The sequence below is a fragment of the Varroa jacobsoni genome, unplaced genomic scaffold (assembly GCF_002532875.2).
Source record: "Varroa jacobsoni isolate VJ856 unplaced genomic scaffold, vjacob_1.0 scaffold_11, whole genome shotgun sequence".
NCBI lineage: Eukaryota > Metazoa > Arthropoda > Arachnida > Mesostigmata > Varroidae > Varroa > Varroa jacobsoni.
Window position 1 is genome coordinate 288,130 of NW_019212913.1, and position 21,625 is coordinate 309,754.

At 39.5% G+C, this 21,625-nt stretch overlaps 1 protein-coding gene and 1 long non-coding RNA gene across 3 annotated transcripts; both read right to left on the minus strand.

Moving 5' to 3' along the window:
* Positions 1-7,635: 7,635 nt before the first annotated feature.
* On the minus strand, positions 7,636-9,064 carry LOC111266234 (uncharacterized). Of its 2 annotated transcripts, XM_022843661.2 has the most exons (2): positions 8,777-9,055; positions 7,636-8,517 (listed from the first exon to the last, which is right to left on the minus strand). In XM_022843661.2, the coding sequence occupies exon 2, from the start codon at positions 8,384-8,386 to the stop codon at positions 7,694-7,696; it is 693 nt and encodes a 230-aa protein (XP_022699396.1). In that variant the 5' UTR covers positions 8,387-8,517; positions 8,777-9,055; the 3' UTR covers positions 7,636-7,693. The 2 variants fall into 2 exon arrangements, with proteins under 2 accessions (XP_022699396.1, XP_022699318.1); XM_022843583.2 differs by having other exon boundaries at positions 7,636-9,064.
* Positions 9,065-16,198: 7,134 nt separating this feature from the next.
* Positions 16,199-20,608, minus strand: LOC111266330 (uncharacterized). Its single transcript, XR_002684041.2, has 3 exons — positions 20,239-20,608; positions 17,520-17,555; positions 16,199-17,174 (listed from the first exon to the last, which is right to left on the minus strand). It is a non-coding gene; the product is annotated as an uncharacterized LOC111266330 (long non-coding RNA).
* Between the last annotated feature and the right edge of the window lie 1,017 nt (positions 20,609-21,625).

A 21,625-nucleotide genomic window follows, 5' to 3' on the forward strand; every position in this document is an offset into this window, starting at 1 on the left:
CATAAAATATATAACGTTTCTTTTGATAGCAAATTAATACCGTTCTGGTAACAGTAAGCTGTTGATTCGTGATGGATGATTGATTGTTCTATTTAATTTAAGCATCTTTAATCGCTCATCAATCAATCAGTCAATCACTTCATCGCTCAAAGCATCGTTTAGAGAATTATTCATATTTTCCTAAGTATCGTTCATAATATTCAGTCTGGATCATTTCCATTGATAGCATGTGTTCTTTTTCATTTCAGCGTTCAAAAAACACTTGATACCGAGCTTGCGACTTGAGTATCTTTTTCGAATGATTCGCTATAATTTTGCAATGATCTCTTTGGTTGCCGGTTGATGTTTTTGGATTTGGATCCGAAATGTGGTCCGAAACGAACGACCTCGACAAACCCATTCGTTTTAAAGTTACTTTTATCGAATTAATTATAGGTCGCATAGGTGAATCTGCCTGAAGCTCCCTCCGAGATTGTGTTAATACTTCTGCTACAAATCCACGCATTCGATATAAAAGTTAACCTTGCTTCGCTCATATTGCCAGATAATTACACCTTGAAAATAACAGACAAAAATCATAAAGCTACTATGATTATATTTTGAAACACCCTGTGTACTATAAAACTTGTGCCAGTAGCCAACTTATATTATCTGCTTGGTAGACGAACAAGATTTGCAAAGGCTCAATAAGAAGGGAACGAAAGACAGCTGGACAGCTTTACTATGTCTTGGCGATACCAAAAGTACTTAGTCCGAGCTTCTAAATCACGTAGAAAGGTGCCTAGAGCTACATTCTGTAAAACCGTCAGCCCGCTTCAAAATGAAGAAAGTCGAAGCACAAGATCTACTTTGTACCATTTTTACTATATTTAGTTGGTGCTCGGTGAACTCAGTAGAGCGCGTGAATATCCGGTAAGCTGGGATATTTGTTTGTACGTACACATATACAAAGCAATATCCCAGTTACGTCGGTTCTACGACTTTTAACCTGATCTGTGTCTTAGAATAACTTCAAATAAAATAGAAAACGTACGATTTTCTATCGAAGCTTATAATTCGCGTGTATATCATCAACAATATAACAAGTCAGCTTAGCTTGATTGCTGACGCCCAGTTTTAATGAGCAGCGTCCCAGCGATTCAACGTTGATATGTGCTGGAGGTTTTCGTTATCGGGACCCCGACCCAAAGAAGATTTGATCGAACAAGATCTGCCTGTAAATGCAAATTTGGAACAATGAATAAAGCAAGCGACCCTTGTGTTGTCCCAATCACTCTACAAATACTAGGGCGACGATATCAACTACGTAACCCACTTGAACGTCTAAATACAAGCGTGCCCGGAGTGCGTGGACTAAGTTAGGCAACCATTCATTTGTCACGCAAGTAAAAAAAATGAGCCTAAATCATTACTGAACAGGCACAAACAGTAGAGAAAGATTTGCTTGTGACCATCGATATAAATGATGATAATAATCCCTCTCGTTATCTGAGTGTCTCCAAATTAAGTGAACTTTACTCGTGATTTATATGAGGCTTCTTAATTTACTCAACGCGCTAAAACTAATACAAACTAAATATTACATATAATATTGCTTTTTAAGTATGCTATAGTTTTGACAATATTCTAATCCCTTATTTTAATTTACACATCGACGTAAACATTCCTAGTATCTTTATTGACGCTTATCGAGGACAGTTAAGTATATTGTTCTCCTTTACAGGTAATTTAGAAATGCCGTAATCGGGCGTTTTTTCAAGAGTCGATGTCTGTACGCTTAGAAGAACGTTCCGTGCTTCGTATCGATTTTTGTTGAGATATGGAAAGATAAGTTTCACTTAACTTTTCCCACGTTATCATGTCGGCTAATCTTAATCATTGATAGATGGAGTGATGCAGTATACTATAATTATGATGGTTGCATTTGTCGCTACAATTCGATCGCTTTTAGACGAGCCCAAACTTCAAGCTGACCTGTAGTTTGAATCTTAACATAGCTTGCCGCTGAATCTGCCCCTTAGCGCGATTTTTTTTCCGCCTACTTATGAGGGCGCTATAAAACCTCTGCGTATGATAGGCTTTCAAAATAGGGTAGTTTCATTGTCGCAGACTGTGAACGTCCACCTGCACTGCCTAATGAAGTGAACGCGCCCCGAGCGCGCATTTATGATCGATACATCCCAGATTTGTGAAAAGTAGTCTTCTTTATGCCATACAATACAATACAATGCTGTATTTGAAGAAAGATTTTTATACGACCATATTTAGGATATTTTCGGTACTGGAAGGCCACAGTTTTTCAGAGACATTATTCTAATAGGGCCACCTCTATATGGACGATGGGCTCTTAAGGGATTCGTAAAATTTCTGCTTAATGGATAAAAGCAAAACAATAGCTATAACATCTTTCCATATAATAAAAACGGTTTTATGGAATTTGTCTCTAATTTACTGGCATCGAAGTTGAAATACATAATAATCCAACCGAGCATGATGACATGAAGCTGCTTCCAAGTTGACAATGAGGGATGATAGCATGTACATGTTATAAATTGTATCATCACTTAAAGCGCACTTAATGAACTAAAACCAGTTTATAACGCTCCCAGCAAAAACGAACTAACAGAGTAAATTATAATAATTATAACGTAAATTATAATAATATCAACGTTTGCCGTCAGGCTGCTTTGAAAGTAGAATACCTGCTGTGAACAGTTTGCTTAGTCATTGTAAGATTTTGAAATGATAGTAGCTGCTTTTGTTTATAAAATAGGCCTGTCAATAGGACGTGAACAAGTGGAAAAATTAAGGCTACGCGCCCCTATAGGAACGGAGAGCTGGGCTAGTCAGCGGTTATTCCACAGTGTCACGTAGTGAGCATCGTATACCTAGCCTCCTGCGGAACGAGCCAACAAGCCTTACACGACCGTAGCTATCCAATAGCGTAGATCATTCCGATAGGTCACTGCTCGCCTCTATTCGGTCGTTCCATTTTTTCAATGTCTCCGTAAGTGGGTTCAATTCAAACTGTTTATTGCGCAGAGTAGAATCGCCATAGATATAAGTATACGCCAGAAAGAAGAAGCTCTGACAAACATGTACAGAAAGATCGTCGCTTCTTTTAGCGAGTATCTGAGCTAAACGTTACGACTACGAACGTGTTGCCGTCGTAAATATTACAATAAACCAGAATTAGAATAGCAGGAAGTGCACATACAAAAAGGAGTTAGATCAACGAAGGATCGATTAACTGTTTCCTTAGAATACGAAGCTGTTGTTTCTACCGCCAGTGTTAAACCTATCAAGTTCCTATCGCAACTACGAGAGGTGCCTTTCCATGGACTTGCTGGCTAGTTCCAAAGCTGGACGATTACCTTTACCTCATTTCTAGCCGATCTAAATAATAAATCAGCAGACTTTTAATTATCTTGGAATTTTGAAAACCTTGCTTTTACCTCAAACATATTTCCTTTATAAAACGCCATTCCATATTTTTATGAGAGCCGTTTCAGTAATCCTGTAAATTCGTCCACTGGCAGGATGCTGGTGATAAAAATGGCGTGGAATTATTTGGAATAGCAAGTAAAACTCTGACGATTGCGATGCGGGCATTTTTTAGTGGAAATCCTTTCTCAGGGAAACAATGGAGGTTAGGTGAGGATTCTTCCGACACGTTTTGTCCTCGTTTTGAATCCTCTTTGTATAAAAGTCGTACCACTAAATAGCACGTATCATGCGACTGTATTCGAGAAGTTTCTTTTGTGCAGAACGAATTATCCTATTGTAGATTCTATCTCAAGTAGGTCAGCCTATTTGTTATAGTTAAAAGAATATCGAATTTAGACCATTCCTGAAGAGTATGACTGCGAAGTGGCTTACACGTCGCGAGTATAAAAATAGCCATCTGGGCGAAATGATGCCAACAAAAGATTACTGGCTAATCATCGAACGTCGGATGGTCCGCCTGATCATGTGAAACAACTTTGCTCGAGTGCTATAATGGGGCAACCTAAAGTAGCTGAAGTAAAGTGCTCGACAACAGTCCACAAACAATGGGACGTAAGGAAAAAACCTCTACCGCTATTTCAAAGGTGGGCTAGATGTATGTGCAGACGATGGCCGGAAAACTGTTTACAACGAACATTTCCCAATCAATGTTGCGTTTAAGTAAAATCTTTGCAAACTGCTTGTAATAAAAAAGAAAAAACTTGTAAAACTGCTAGCAAAGGACAATTGATATATTCAATTGTTGTTGTTGGCGCCATTTTGAAGTTACTACTACCACATGGCCGTCGCTGTAGTACACACGTTCAATCAATTATTTAGCATTCGGTGCGCTCCTTCTAGCTTCGCCGTCTCAATAAAGCTACACATGCCTGTACAGGACATTTTTTTGCGTTATTTAAACTTGACAATGCATTGTCTATTTCATTACATCAGAAGACGAATACGGTGTTTAGATAGCTGCAATAGGCTAACAACCAACGCTGCGTTATAAAGGATAACACCCATATTTTTTCAATTAACAACAACAACACCAACGGTTACAAGTATCAATAAAAATGATGGCTTCAAATGAGAAGAGTAAATACCAACTTACCATATATTATCAAATGAATAGCGTACAGGGACCATCTGTATTTTTAGACACCAATTTCAATTTATATACAGGAATATATATGACGAGGTAACGATAGACACAACAGACGTACCCACGCCTTCCTTGTGAAATAATCAAACGCCCCCCTTATTTTTGCTAAGGCAATTGGCTGGGTAATTGGGGGGAGACGAATTGTCTTTGGGCGATCCCCCTCGCTAAAAAATCCACACAAGTCGTTGAATTGAGAGTGCAAAAGCCATTACACTAAATAATGATACTGTTAGTTAGAAAAGACACGTCTTTCATAAATTAATGGCTACTAACGTAATTACTTTGGCATGCATACTGGCGCATACCCATTCCACCTAGCCAATCGAACTAATGTATACATATATTTTTTAATTTGCTTATTTAGTAAAAAAGTATGCCTTATTAGCAGAGATACCTGTTCCTTTGAGCGTTTAAAGGAATTTAGTTCAGCTCCAGCCTGTCATCTTCAGTTTTTCGTAAGCTTGAAGAATTACTGACGTTAAGACTCTATGATACCACTAGACCCCAGGCAGTCACGTACGGTCGGTCAATCACTGCTAATACTTCCTTGAGCGAACCTACATCTCATCAACGTCAACCGGCTTTCTAAATGTAATGTTTTATCACGAGTTAAGTGCTTTTTCCTCTTTGTGGTCGTAGTGCGGGCCTTTAGATACGACTACGCTGCGAAGGATTATGGCCCCAATATCAGAAAAATTGCCAAATAGATGCAGCTAGCTCTCAACGTTTTATCCTCCCAGCACCTTTATTAGTATACGGTATGAAATCCGTCAAAGCTTTAAATATTCTAGACAATTGCGGTAGTGACCGTACCCTGCGAACGTGTCGTTCGCTACGTTTATTCACGTATTCAGAAATGAACACACTGTTTAAATTCAAGGGTCCATTAACAGCAGCGTATAGCCGTCATCGACAATCTGGATGACGGGGTATCAAGATGCAACGCCGATAAGGCCTAGAAAAACGCAAAGCGTAATACATACTTTCAGGGCTTCATCACGGGTTACAGCTACCCGAAACGGTTCTCTGCGACCGTTTCGCCTGGGGAAATGAACGGTATACGGCAGCGCATTTCCCTAACCTGTGGGTTGAGTATTCCCTAACTGTAAGTAAATGGCTGTGTGTATATTAAATGAATATTGAGTACGAATGTTGACCAATCATTCAGTCTTAATGACGTAAATGTTTCGACGTAACGAAACACGTAGGTTTATGAAAATCTACCTTCCGAAAAACGACTTGTTCAGTGTTTCAAATGAAGCGGACTTGGTTGATTGAAATCTGTTAGTATCGGTGACAAGGTAATAGAACACTATCAAGACCAATCAGGATTCCTCGATAACTACTAATCTCATTCTGCAACGTGGAAGGATAGAATTTAACTTGTCTAAATGATATAGTCTACAAGTGATTTGTTAGCTTATTTTTTGCCGTATTATAGACACCTGGGCTGTCCAAGACAAAAGCTCGTTATACCTCTTACACAAATAAGGCTCATGTGTTTGTACGTTCATAAGGTCATATGTGCTGAAGAAATGGTAGTTTCCGAGCCACTTTTCAACTACAACTATACAACACCAGGCTTCTTAGCTATGTCGTATATCAAATGTCGAATTAAAACTAAGTTGAATAGACATTTTCGGGCTGAAAAAAATTAGGCATTGCGCAGACAGCTGATTGTACGTTAAAAATATGCTGTCAGGCCAAGAGTTACCATCTTCCACTTGACCCATTATATTTATACCGTTATTTAGTCAGCCTACGTGAATTTTCTTCAGGTTACCTCACCTTAGTTTGATCGGGGATCTACAGCTTCACGGGTGCGACTCTTCCAAGGTCTTGCGGCGCCCATTACGTTATAACGTTGCAGCTATCCTGTCACAGTAATTCTATCTTTCTGAGTCAACATATTTCAATAATCCCGTTACAGTTCATCTACCCTATGGCCTTAGTGATCATATCTAACGTAACCTAAAGCTCTGTTACAGTCACTTACACTGGCAATACTCCGTTACTACTTGAGGAGACTATCGGTCGTTCCTTTTAAGTAGTCGTATAATTATAACATCTATCGTAACATATAAATTGCTTGTATATGCAGCCAGAAACCATATAGGACCCCAACTACTCGTCCCGCTAGATTTAGCGTTGTTGGGATGTTCACGTAGTTTCGATACCCCGTTACATTAATAGCACTTTTGACATCTCAATAAATTTGCTTTCTTGCTTCCCCACCTCATCAACTTCTAACGATTCGAGGAAAAATTACAATTACGCCCTGTAAAATATAAAAGAGGATGTAAAAACCTAACATGTTTACTTGGGATTCTATCTTGCGATTGTTTTGTGGCTCTTGAAATTTTTGGAAGACAAGGAAAAAAACCCAGGCATATTTGCCTTAAATCCAGTGGAGACTGCATTTAGGTGGACGACCCGGATGGGATTTGGAAGTGAGTCTAAATGAGAAGCATCTTACAATGACATAAATTAGTTGAGGGAACCTGCGCCTAGATATGCCCAACCGCTAACTAGTTGAAACATGTGGAAATATATTTCGTAGGTCGTAGCTATAGCCGTTACGGTTGTTTTGTTTCCGTTTCTGCAAATACGTTTTCGAATCGGACTTTCAGGCCCGTATTTGAAAAAACGGAAGCTACGAATAGTTCGTTACCGTAATTACAATCTTCAAGCGTTCTAGTTTCTCATTCATTGAGTTTTATGATTAGTTGAATTCTTTGTAGGGAAACAAATGTAAAAATGTAAGGTTCTCGTCTTGGGTCAACGGTATATAAGCTACTTCGAGACATTAAACCGCACCTGAAGGTCTATTCCAACAATAAGCTATTACGTGACTCACACCAAGTTATTTTTGTTCTCACAGCAATCCGGGGAAGTTCAAAATATCTGGAAGTTAAACGCCTCCTTTAATCCAGATATTCAAAATTATAACAACAAATGATCAAACAAAAATTGCTCACAACAAATAAATTGCTTACATAAATAGACCTAGATTTATTTGGCAATCTTTAATGTTACGTGTCTCTATAACGTCAACAGTAAGGTAAGCGTTCCGGTTAGTGCTATCCATAAAACGATTAGATATATGAAGCGTCCATTAGGTCCTGCCTCTATTCCACTAGAGTCATTCTCCAAAATGGAGCCTTCACCAGGCGTGTAATGTGCCTTAGCTAACACCTTATAATTGACGTCCAGGACTGTCCAGCATTCGAAACGTTCTGGAGGAGGCTGTGCTATATACTTCCTCACGACAATGTCGTAAGTACCATCTTCGTTTTTTTTATCTTCTCGTTTCACGTATTTAGTTTCTTCGATAAGGTCACCCTTTTTCGACGAACGATAGAGAATCACTTTGGGAACTGGGTAGACGCCCTGGATACGGCAGGTCATCATATGTCGTTCAATATTGTAGTACAGTTTCGTGTCACGAGGATTCACGTAGATTATGAGTTGTTGGTCACGCTCATCACTGTTTGCTACCGACGTGACGTAACACTTGTAGGTGCCTTCGTGTACAGTTGTAGGCTGTCGTAGACGAACTCCGAATTTACTTGTCAGATCTTCACTTTTTGTGGAGGACATCTTGCGTGCTTCGTCAACGGAAACATGACCCTCGAAGACGCCGAAAACTTGGAATATATCTTGCTCTGGTATCCACGTAAATACGGGAGACCGGTCCCCGGAGTGGACCCATCGTAAGACCAAATTTTCATCCATCTCTCCGCGAACGAATTCGCATGTGAAGTCAATGCTGGCTGATGCGTTCTCCACGTAGCGCGGAACCTGCACATCTTTGATAGTTACAGCAGAAGTAGCGGAGATGGCTAAAATTGGTAGCAGCGCTAAACCTTTAAACGTACACAACAATGAGGAGTTTCTGGATGAGTTGATCGCACCTGGCATTGTCGAATCAGCTATAAACACACCAAATTTAAATCGTCTAGTTCGACTATACTCGAATCTTATCCTGTCGTAGATACGGCTCAAGCTTCAGCGCATTCTAATATTGAAATTTCATGGTTCATATATTCTTCACCTGCTTAGATCGGACTACTTATTTTCATTCACATGGTCCACAGCGATAAAACCATTGAAGATTAAACTCACGGATTTGTAATCAGTCACTTAACGCAATAAATAGCGCGGCAATAATAGAAAATTCTTTCGAATTCGCAGTTACGCAGTGTCGGTCTGTTTGTTTTTTAGCCTTTGAAGGTTTTGGGTATTTTGCTTTCGCAAGAATAGCAGGTTCGGCCTGAACCTAGCCGAGGGCGCCCTATTACTCTAGGTGGTGCCCGGCCGAGACTGCATTCCCAGGCCCAGACTAGAGCGCCAAGCGGCCGCCACTTCCCGACTGAACCTAAGGTTCGAACCACAACAACGCACGCCTCACTCTACGCTTTACCAAACTAGAAAGACTCTGCTACTGCTGAATGAGCTTCTGTCGACCTACTGGCTTTCAGAATGTCCTTAATAGCAGTTTCTCAATGGGGCCAACACGGCGAGCGACCGTTGCTGATCTTCGGGGTTTCGATAGTGGCATGTCGTAGTGTGCCAACCGGGCTGACCTTCTGATGACACAGCCTCTGACCAACGTGACCAATTCTCCGACCGGTTAGTAAGAAAAAAGAAAGAAAAGTAAAGAAGCGGTGGTGGAGACATAGCAACTTCCGAACAATAGGGCTGCTTAGGAAATCAATTCACGGTAGTACTTCCGTTCCAGTGGCACGCTGTCATCACGTAATTGCTTTTGTGGTTAGATAGGGAATGAACCTCGAAGAAATTAACTGATTACCTAATGTATTCGTAGACTGAGACATCTGTTCAGAACATTAATATCAGTTGTCCTCACATTGTCGCTGGCGTATCGAGCAGAATTTATCAGCACCATACATGATTATTCCGAGAATAGAGAAAACATTTTACTAGCTATCACTGCCTGAGATGGGCAATAATAAGCTCATGGTAAACAAAAGAGAATCGTTTGTAGAATCGCATTGATCATATTATTAAACACATACACCATACGCATACATTCTCAACATATCAGCTCAAAAAATGGTCATAAACTAGCGAATTATTAAAAAACAAAAAAAAAAAAAAACGCAGTAATTTATAGCAGTTTTAGTCCATACTTTGTAAGTTTGATTGGTCCGTATTCGGTTCGAGTGTAATTAACTCAATACTAGCCCTCATCCCTACGCAGCTACATCTTGAACTGCGTACAATCCTAAAGCGCATATGTTGCCTGTCAGCTGGTAGGCGCTTAAGGTTAAAAGGCGTAGGCATCCTGTCAACTGCGTTATCTACGCTTTAGTTGGTTTACACGTATGGACAGTTGTAAGGTGGCCATTCAGTCGTAGCAGCGATATACCAAAAGTATCTAAAAATGGTATGACCAAGATAAATTCGTCTAGGCTTAGGTTGCTACCTGGTTATCACTCTAATTGTGGACAATTGGGTAAACTAGGGATCAGAGTTTCATTTGAAAACGGCTCTTCTTATAGACAATACTATGGCCGACGCACAGAGTCTGACGTGTTCGTGTAAGCACGTTAATTTAAACAGATATCTACATAGAGATCTCCTATATACCTTAAAGATTTTACCGGAATCTCGAAAAAGTGTAGAATGCATAGCTGCTCTTAAGATTTATGCATATTAGATCGTACGTGAATGAATACTGGACCACAGGGGCCTGAAAAATAACCCCGAAACCCACTTAAATATTTACATATATTAGACCCTCTGCGACCGCAATGTGCACTGCATAACAAATTTTAACAACGTTCCCACCGATAGCCTTCTTATGAACATAAAGCACAAAGCTGTACCCGGCTAGAAGCACACATACGTGAAAGCCGAATTACATTTTCTGTTCAGGCACCTAAGTGATTGTTTGTCATAGGGCAACTTACATGAAAGTTCCATTCGTACAATGTAACTACTTCCATGCCCAGTCGTTACTGAAATTATGTTGCACCTACCAAAATATTGTGCCTAGTTTCCGCCATTTGAACACGAATCATGTTTTAATTTACGTAATATCGATACGAAAACATCGTTTACTTCGACAGAATTTAGGGAACTCCATTAGGGAACGTTATTTTTTAGTTGCCAAAAGCGGCGCAAACCCGCTCGTGTAAATTACTATACGAGTACTGTGTGCAGCCATTTAGCTTTTACATTCTAATCAACGCTTGGGTTACCTTGGTATATATATATATATATATATATAGTTGTACATGAAATTAGCTTGAAGAAATTTAGCTAGGTCTCGTGCCTAACGCAAAAGCGAGCCTAAAGCTTCGAGAAGAATAATCTCTGATGCGGGAATACAGCCATTATCGGCAAACGAGTACCGATAACTCGTAACCCGAGTTTAACACTTTACCCCATTTAATCCGAGGCTAAAAGCTGGCGATAACGAGTCAAGACTATCACACATAAACAGGCCTTGTAAAAACTGTTCAAATATTAATTGTGACCTTTATGGAAAATTATATTCCAAATGATATAGATGAGATATGACCCTGTGGAGTCTGAGCTGAGTTAAAAAATATATTGTTGTGTTAGCGTCTTATTTTGAAGTGATACATCTTTCCTAAATTAGTCGATTGGCCCCAGTAAAACACCTCGACTATTTGTACCGCGTTTGCGATGCTGTATTTAATTTCTGGTTTTTACCATATGTATGAAACGCTGTTATCATGCGTCGAAGATATGGAACGAGAAATGATACCCCGTAATCCTATAGTTGTATGTTCGCCAGATAAATTTTTACTTCTCAACACACCGGCTCAGTTACTTTCGATAATCCTTCACATATCGAGTATGCCAAATGAATACTTCCACAATCGATCTACCATCGACAGTATATGCGTTTGGTACAAATTCGAAGAGGTTGGAAATAAGTTATTCCTCTACTTAGTTTTTCAGTTATTTTCGGCGGATTTCCACTAAGCTAGTGTTCTAATTATCGGTTTTCCTTTTACCCATTGCTATTCTAATAATTCATGCACACGGTCAGAGGAAACTTATATAGACCTCAATTGAAGATTCTGTACCTTAACCATAACATGTTATAGCTTTCATAGCTAAATACCTTAGAGAACGTGTCTACTGTCAGGACAATGTCTAACTACACCGATAGCCGGAGAAAAGGTACTAGCAGAATGCTAATGTACTTGTTGTGTTTCCGCAAAAAAATGTCCGATCCTAAAATATAGTGCAGTGTTGCTAAAGCAATGATTCAGTACGTAATGTTAGCTGAAAAGCATCACATTCACTGTGACTAATAAATTCTGGTAATAAACACAATTCAATTGATCGAGCGCACACATTTTTTACGAAGGGTTTTAACAAAAATTAAGAGTAGGTCCGGTCGCAGCACACCTAGCTACCGTGAATAGCCTACGGGACTCCCAGTTAGCCATTTTTTAATCGGATATACATATAGATTTGATTATGATCGATGAACTAGGAGTTTTTCTATGGCGAACGCGTTCATGCGACTACTAACTAGCTCCATCTTATAAGGTCCATCTGACTACATTTTCTGTTCTAGTAAATTTTAGGTCCGCCTAACAGAAGTGTGTTCGTAACAGGGGTTCGGCATGGGAAGGTGTAATCGAAGTCAATCATTACCCGAAAGCTTCTTTTTCTGTTGCACCACAGTACTTGAGACCACCTATGGAAATGATGAGTTTGTTATCTTACCTGTGTATTGCGTTCCGAAATCTAAATAGTGCGATATCGATTACATATTATTCAAGTTATATTCGACGACAGGTACAACAACACGATTGAAATAATGAAAAAGTAGGCCAATGTCTTTCTGCAAGACAAACTTAAGTTGGAAAAAAATTGTGAATTATCTTCCTTGCTGACTAAATAACGGGCTCACTGGGGATACTAAAATCATCATGATAATTAACTTATCAAATGTGCTGGTTACCAGATAGTCACTCAAATGATCAGCAGGTTATCCATCCAAGTTGTTAGATGGTTCCTAAATGACTGAATTTTCTCCAAGTTGATACGGATAGTGAAACCAGTTGGTGTAAAGTATTGCCCCGGAATTACCACGACAACTTGAACTTGGAACTATGCATTTCGGTAGACAGTAAATCATCGCTTTATAGTTTTTATAGACCATTCTTTCGTATTTAGTTAAGTAAGTTTCTCAAATAAAAACTTTTTGGACTAACAAGCAACAATAAATGAAGTCCGAACTTCTCTTTGGACAGTTGTGGACCTTATGTTCCCGAACGAAGCGAGCTTTTACCCTAAATGCTGCGAGGCTACAGAATACAGCGCCTACCTAGCCTCGTACAGCTTCTTGAAGTTAGCGCAAAGAATTAAACCGGACACGTCAGTGCGCATCTATGCCCAACCGAAAGTTACTATTAATATCGAAAGTTGCTGTTTTTGCAGAAGCTAGGCACTTTACAGGCCGTTAGAACGTTTCGTTACTTCAACATCTGCATGTTGAGCATAGGTAGGCACGACATTGTTAAGGGTACGGTACACATAAAGACATTGTTCGGTAGTGGACCTGGCTTCTCTCCAGCACATCTTTAAGTTACGAAAGCTTTACGAGCAGTGGCCCGTATATGTTACTCGTATGTGCGTAAACTTTGCTTTTATCCTATGTCCAGTCGGATCTTTCATTGTAATTATAATTGGAATCGAATTTTAGACGTGCGGGGCTCAGGATAGCAGTACAAAAGAGCCTACTGATTCTCAGCTGATATTAGAGCTCGATCCCAAATGTTTGAGAAGTTTTAGATACGTGCTGTAGGGAATAATGTTCCACTCAGCCAGTCGATATATATGAATGAGGTGGATGCGAAGTCAGCTATTGATTTTGCTCGATTCTCGCTGGTCAGTCTATGGAGCTAACCTATTCTAAAACCTCGAATGGAAGCGTTGCGTTAAATTTGATTGATTTAAATAAAATTATTTCGTGTTTATTTTTCCTAATGTGGTGAAGAGCTTTTTGCGCTTTCGCAAGCTTCAAATGGTTAGAGTTCGATGATAATTCTTTAATAAAAATGTAGAACAGAAAAACAAAGGTAGGGAGGGAACTAAGGATTTTGTGCCGTTTCAGCCAGCCTCGCACTAATTTTTGCAGCTGAGAAGCGGAAATTGGCACCAAACAAACGAAAATATATGAACAGATAATGATCTGCTTAGTCAATTTTCAGTAGATTACTTTACACTGGTTTCAATCTGCCTTGCTTAAAGTGGCGTTTCTTAGCAGCTCAAGCTTTTTTTCTTTAGCCTTAAAGTCGAGTTGAAGATGTCGAAAGTAAGCAGTGTGATGCTCAAAGGTCTGATTATGACCAAAATGTAGGCGTCGTATCTCCGAAGTTTTCCCGCACTCTCTGACGCATAACTAACGTTAACGGACTAAAACGTGCCCTGTCGGTAAACAATGAACCAGCTTAAACTTGGTTTGAAAACTTCAACAGATCGCAGCATTCATTCGAAATGACCGATTCTAGTTCTCTCTGAACGAGCTGATAAAAATTCGCAGGCTAACAGCTTGGAAAAATCAATTTTTACAGGTAGCGATCTCTTCCCACGGTTGACGCAAAAATTCTGTTGCCACATCATAAAAGTAATTATCAATGCGTCGTTAGGACATTTTGAAACAAAAACATTTTTCATTCAGTGCTTACCGTACAGAAGTTTTCACAAAATCATCTTCAGACAGACGCGTGTTGCCGATGTGGCCACACAAAACTTTGAAGCTAGGAAAAGTGCAGTCGACGCTAATCGACAACGCTTAGATCACCACAATCAGCGTTTTTAGCCTTTCACAAATGTAGGTAATAGAATTTACTAGAAAATCTTGAAAGGATATAAAGGATAATATATGTTGTAAGCATTTAAGTACCCTATGACCCCACGCACCTCCAGGCACGTCATTTGCTGGAAAACTAGTGTCTGTATGTGGTCATTATCGCTATTCTTTTATGTCAGTGGGTATTCAGCGCTGACAATACTAAGCTCACGCTTCAAACGCCTCTAAGTAAAAGCTGAAAAAGGCCGTAGCCGTATATGGATAAATAGGCTTTGCTACTTTTTAGCGTATTTCGATGCGGTGAAAATTAATAGCCAACGCTCAAAAAGAACATTAAAGTATATATATGTGTATGTGTGAGTATTCCATAGACTATGTTTGTTCGGGTAACGAATATCGTGCGTGTAACACTCTGGCAAGACAAACGATTTCCAAAGAAAATCTAATGTTGTATGATATGAATAACGTTTATGGATATATAAATTTATTATAGTTTATATGTCTGTTTTTTAGAAAGTTGGTAAAGATAACAGTTTTTTTTTTTTTTTTCTATGCGCTATAGCGACATTTTAATGTTTAAGCGACTAAACATATCCTATTTTCTAGCGCATGATCAAAATAATATTCTTCGAATTGCATCTCGTCGGCTTGAGATTTATTTTATAAATATATATATATATATATATCAATGAGATACGTACAGGACATACGCTTACCTACATGGACAAGATGTTTTGGAGAAGAGCTACTAATAATAGAAGTACAGAGCTGAGTTTGCCAAAATATCACTCGGAAATGTCCTTGTCTCACTCGGCCCATTTAAGAGTAAATGAAATAGAAGAAAGCGAGCAGAAACAGAGTTGGACGCCGTTATTTGGAAACACGCTACATAAATTAAGTGTCTGAAGTCGAAGCGACCGAACAGGGAATTAGTTGTCTGTACTCTTGTTAATAAGCATTAACATCATTGTATTGGACTGTGCGATCTGTCGACAGTTTGATAGGCACCCCACAAATCCCGCAGCCGACAACCGAGCAAGATTGGATAGGCCTTAAAAGGCAAAAGGACAAAGCAGCAGCAGAAAGTGGAGCGTAAGTCCTTACTCACTCAGCATGAAAGGGTATGAAGCCTTGCTGAAATTGTCAATGTAGGGTATATATGGATTACGAGCAAAGAGAAACCGTATATGAATGTATGCGTTTCTTATCATAATCTCCATGTTATATTTTTTCTAGGCATTAGCTTTCTGTAGGCCTCCTCTGATTCTGGAATGCTGGAACTATGGGCCCGAAGGAGTATATGTATATTATGATTATGAGAGTTACTTATCAAAAGGGTATCTTTGAGTGTTTGTTTGCGGATGATCTTCGTTGGATACGCATGACCTTGCGTGCTCTACAATGCCAAGAGAAAAATTCATATGTACACACATATGCTTATGAAGTGTGCACTCGATGTGTTTGGTACTAATAAAAGACCCATTATGATAGAAGTATCGATGCGCTAGCTTACAATTCTGGGGAATTTCCAGGGATTGCTTTTTGGGTCAGTCAGGTTGATACATCCATTTCGTGTCGGAGTCCTGAAAAGGTTCGCTTCAACTGATTCGAGTAATGCTTTTCAGTGTAATATTTGTAGTATGTATGAATTACATATGACCGCCCAGTAGACTAATTAATGAAGATTCGCGGAACGTTCAAATATAAAAATAAGTCGTGTCTTGCAAGTGCAGCAGGTATCAGACAACGGGAAATACTAAATAACCGTTAAGTAAACGGGGCTGTAAAGTTTTCCTTGGACCTTTCCTTCGAGTTATATTATCTATTTGCTATGATACTTAATATTCTAATTGTGGAGTACTCATGCTAAATCTCACGCTCAAACAAAACACAGTCGTTTTAACAATAGATAAAATTTTTCGGCAATGCGGATATAAAGCAGGCTGCGGCTTGGCTTGAGTCGTGATGATTCCAAAAGAGCGGGCAACAAAACAAGCCCCCAAAAAAGCTGTCCTCTTTCTTGGTTGTCGACTAGGCCTTTTTGGCAGCATTTCATGAAACAGAGGTACTAGGTCTTCCAATCCTCCAACATCTAGACGGACTCTTTGGTACACGTTAAATTTGTTGCTTCTGGCAGCTACCTTACTTGATTCATCTAATTATGGTGATCCTCGCCTGGCGCGTGGGGACGGGGACACTGCATATAGTTGCCATGCTAATTCGTGCCTCGTATTCATGTTAAGCAACACACAAATCCCTGTCACAACCGGGCCGACTTGTAGGATTCATCAGGTAACCCATTTCCCCTGTCGTCTACCAAGAGCATCGCTAATGCTCACACGGGGCTGTAGAACAAAAGCTCCATATGCCCTCATAAACAGAAACGAAACCTAGCAGTTGTAGTAACGGTACGGAGGTGTTCAGGTCAAATGAGGTTCTGGTCAGCAGCTGACCGGCGAACGTTGTGATTACGGGTGTCTGCGCAAAAAAACTATATACTATGACAAACGGGTCCCTTGAGATCTGCACATAACAGACTCGCAACGCCAGCATTGCGTCGGCGTACCTTGCAGTTCAACAGGAAGCCTTAAGCCATGTAGAGCTGGGTTGAAATTGATGTCGTCTGCGAGTGCCACTGTTTTCTAGAGATGTTCAGTGAAGCACGGTATTGCGGGTCGGTAGCGCACACATACTCTGCCAGAAAGTACACATTTTGCACGCATATATTAACATGTTGACGTCAGTTTAGTTGAAGGTTGAACAGAGGCGAAGAGCAGAGGCAAAAGATGGAAAGTTTCTAAAAGAGCCAAATTTATGGAAGAGGAAAGACACGGAGTAAGATTCTAAGGGGACAGGCTCTCATTTTTATGCTAAGACGCATACGTATTATACATATACACGTATTACATATATATATATATATATATATATATCGGAACTACAAAAAAGTCTATACCACACGCTTATGAAGGTACACTAGCTGCTGGTACATCTCACTAAATAATAATATAAATAATAATAATCTAGGTTTATACTTACAATTCAGTTTAGATGTTGAGATTCACACGTTTCCGCCTGCGCGATCCATACCACACAAACACAGCGAATATTATTATGTTATTTCTCCGAATCTGACTTGAGCAGATTCAAGCCTGCGCGGTCTAGACCCAATTCCCGAACCAAATACAGTTACATCGATATAACAAAACTAAGTTCAACTTTGAAAATCTTATGTGTATTAAGCCATTCAATTAGACTAGAAGAAAACGGAATGAAATAAATTGATATTTTGGGAGGGAAACCGATTCTTTCTTAACCCATCGTTCCACTATAGTGCCTTAAATAAGATTTACGCGCAAAACACATAAAAGAATTAGACCTTTCAAAGTGGTTCGCGCATACACATACGTCTATCAAAGAACAGGTCGATTAGAAAGTCATCTCATCTAATCCTAAGCATTTTGTTTGAAACTTGGCGCGCTTAATTTCTGAATGGTACTGCGTCTGCTACGTTGTTCACAGTTTGTCTGTCCGTTAGCAGCAGTTATCTGTATGATTAAGTCATGTGATCGATCGAAGCATCGCACATTCGACGCTGTTGTCTTACCGTAATATTAGTCCGCTAGAAAAATGTAGCCGATACATGAATAGCTAAGCGTGAAATCGAAAAGACCCTATAGCATTAGCCAAAAATATTTTTAGAACATCAAAGCGAGGATTTACATTGGCCACAAAGCACGCTCGAAACGGCCAGATGAAGCAGATGACGATGTACTGCGGGTTCCGTTGAGCTAAACTCTGACTCAATCATCTTACGAAGTTTCTATAAAGCTATGAATTAGTTACGGCACTGGAAAATATATGGAGCATTAACGAAAGTAGGTATGCTGCGCATGATTTTAGCGGAACAGCGGGAACCTAAGCAAGTTATTACTGGACAAAATCGGTTCCGGAGAAAACGAAATTCTTATGACAGCTCTCTGTGTAAGACTTAGTTTATGGTCAGCCCATTATAGAAGAATTTTGGTAAGAGGACATCTCCAGTGGTGCTTGATTAGAAGTTGCTGTTCAAGTTGCTGCTGAAGAAAATGCAGAGACTTAAACTGAGTCAGATCGTTGATAATATGAGGCCCCTAAGAAGCCTAAAACCCTGCAGAGTGATCATGATACTTAACCCTACGAAGTTTTAGCGACTTCATGAACTTCCATAAACTTTTATTCTCTCTATGTTTCGGGTCCTACGTCCGGTATGGCTGTTAGGCGTTCGATTAGCAGCACAAATTGAACGCAAACCACAACACGTTTGCATGATTAGCATATAAGTACGTTACCAATTACGCTATCACCAAATGAGAATTGTCAGAATCCATGCAGTACGGCTTGGACAGCAAACGAAAGGCAGAAGTAGAAAATGGAAAAGTGGAAGGAAGAAAAAGAACTCTTCTTCGTATCAAAAACTCATGAAGTAAATCGCTTTTAAACCCAAACCATTATTCTTGCGGTTCTTGTGTTAATCTCCGTAATGACGCATTGATGTCGCGCTCGTCTAGGGGACGATACATAAGCATGTTACATTTCATGCAGCATTCCCTAAACAATCTGAAAATTGAGATTGTAATAGAGTATAGACTATGTGATCCGCACATAAACCGTGTACAACACGGAAAGTTCACTCTAATATTACAGTTGAGTTTGACGGGGTTACGGAAACAGAAATTCTCATTGATATTATCTCTTTGATTTTGCGTTACCCTCGATTACTCGTGTTTTTTTAAGGTTTAATGTTGTAGTCGTGTGTATTTAAGGAACATAATGCTATAGACTTAATTTTACGTATATATTTCTTTTGTTGTTCAAGATTTATATCCCGTACAGGTCATGAAGAGTCATAAAGTCAGCGTGTAAGGTCAGACTTATTAACAAACAAAAACGTGACATCGAATCAGCCAACGGCGAAACTGCCAAACTCGTTGTGGTCATGTAAGATAACCATATCAGTCTCCTAAAATCAGTAGACAGCTTATATCTCCAACGTCTATATAAATTGGATTATCTATTATTGTAACTAAATGGTTTTAAATATCACGTATATAGATATATAATTATATACTATAGTCACGTCGCGTCGGTGTTAACGTCTGGCAGTAATAGAAGTCGTAAAGTAGCTAACATTCAAGTGTGACAGATGCGTGAAATTTTCTTTAGAAAAACAATTCTAAATTTTAACAAAAACCAAAGTGCTGCTCGAGCTTATAACGACTGTGCTGTTTGTGGTCGTAGTGAGTTATCGAAAGAAAACGCCTAAAAACGCTTTTGCTCTGCAGATATCGATGTTAAAATTGTTTATAATCTCGTTTAACTACAGAAGAAGCCGATAAATGATTGCGAAAAAGAGATTGAGATCGACACGTAAGTGGCCACAATATCAGCAAGGAACCAAGTATCCATCATCAAATACGTTTCAATAATTTCACGAAAGCAGTTTACGACGAAAAGCTCAATGTTTGAATGGTACACGGACTGATGTAAATGATTTATTAGATCGCATTTCCATCTGCAAAATTCCACAGAGACGCAAGGAAATTTTTGAAATTGATCGATTACAGGTGATGATGAAAAGTGGACTTCGCGAGGCAATAATGTGCAAATGAAAGAGCACTTGACAATCTGTGGCCCGGTCCAAAGTTACGAGTTAGAGAAGGACTGATTTGGACATTTACTGTTCACAACTAAAAAAAGCTACTGAAAAAAAACTCACCGGAACATTGCCTTTGACGATGATAATGCAAAAATCGAATAAACTTGGATGAGAAATCGCTGTATAGCTCACATCTTGTACCATTCGTCTATTATCAGTTTCGGTCGTTAGAAAGCTCTCCTAATAGAGTTTCAATAAAGAGATGGACAAGTAGCTTGTAGCAGTTTTTCGTTCAGAAACACAGACATTCTTAAGTGATGGGATTACGATGTTATCAGAAAACAAGAAAAAAAAAACTAGTTTAGTAATGTTATTTTAGAATATAAAGATATTTGCTTCAATTTTAACATAAAAACGGCTAGTGCTATTTCGGCTATTTAGTGTTCCGTTTGTCTTTAGGCAAAGTTCTCCATTTGTGTTGACTGTGCGTGCGTGCGTGCGTGCGTGCGTGCGTCTATGTGCACAGACGTACAGTCAACGGACGCACACGGGTTCTTTCAGTTTCGAAAACACCTCGGAACGCCTTAGCTCGTGCATAGACAGGCTGCTTACTGAGAATAGTGTGCATACGCTTTTTGTAAGTTTGGAGGGTAACTAACTACAGGCAAGAGAGAAAAACACAGGTTCTACTTAATGCCGCGTATTCATTCTGGTCCTTTTTCTGATCTAGAGCCATTCGCGTTCTTATGGGTTTGAGATGCAGTCACGCTGAACCTCGCAGTAGTAATACTTGAAATCTGCGCAAAGTCAGCAGCTATTGGATCTTAACGGCAGGAGTTTTGCGGAGATGTTTTATCACAACGAAACTATGCGTTATTACGTTATGTCGTAACATGCGCTTTATTCGACATACTACTTTATGTTTCATAATTTAAAATAAAAAAAAATAAAAAAAAGAAAAGGAGTTTATGTGCATCTAACAACCTGCATATCAAATATATAGATATCTATAAGATTACGCTATTCTCTCTCTGGCAGAGTAGCGTGGACCGCTAGTCAAAAACGCCAGAAGCACTTTGAGCACCAACTGGATTGATCAGCATCCGGGAAATGAGGATCTACGCGATGGATTCGCATGCCAGTCACATCCGTGCAATACAAGATTACAATTTACGCTAATGGGAGCACTACTACTAACAATATTCCAGAGATATATATATATATATATATATAGATATAGTGTGGATGCAATTTTCTTATGCACATTTTTTTAGTTCACACGTTTCCACTAGCCGACAATAGTGTTTCCATTCCAGTGAGCTGTCGCCTTCTACTGAACGTGTGTGACTGCTGTGCGAATCCATCTCATAACCTTTGGTCTTCCGGATAGCGGCTAGACCAGCTGGCGCTTGGGGCTTTTTTCGGCGTCTTAGGCTCTTTTAAGTACAAAGGATTGAGCCTGCCATGAGTATTCATTTGGCGGCAAAGTTATTACTCGCAGCGTGAA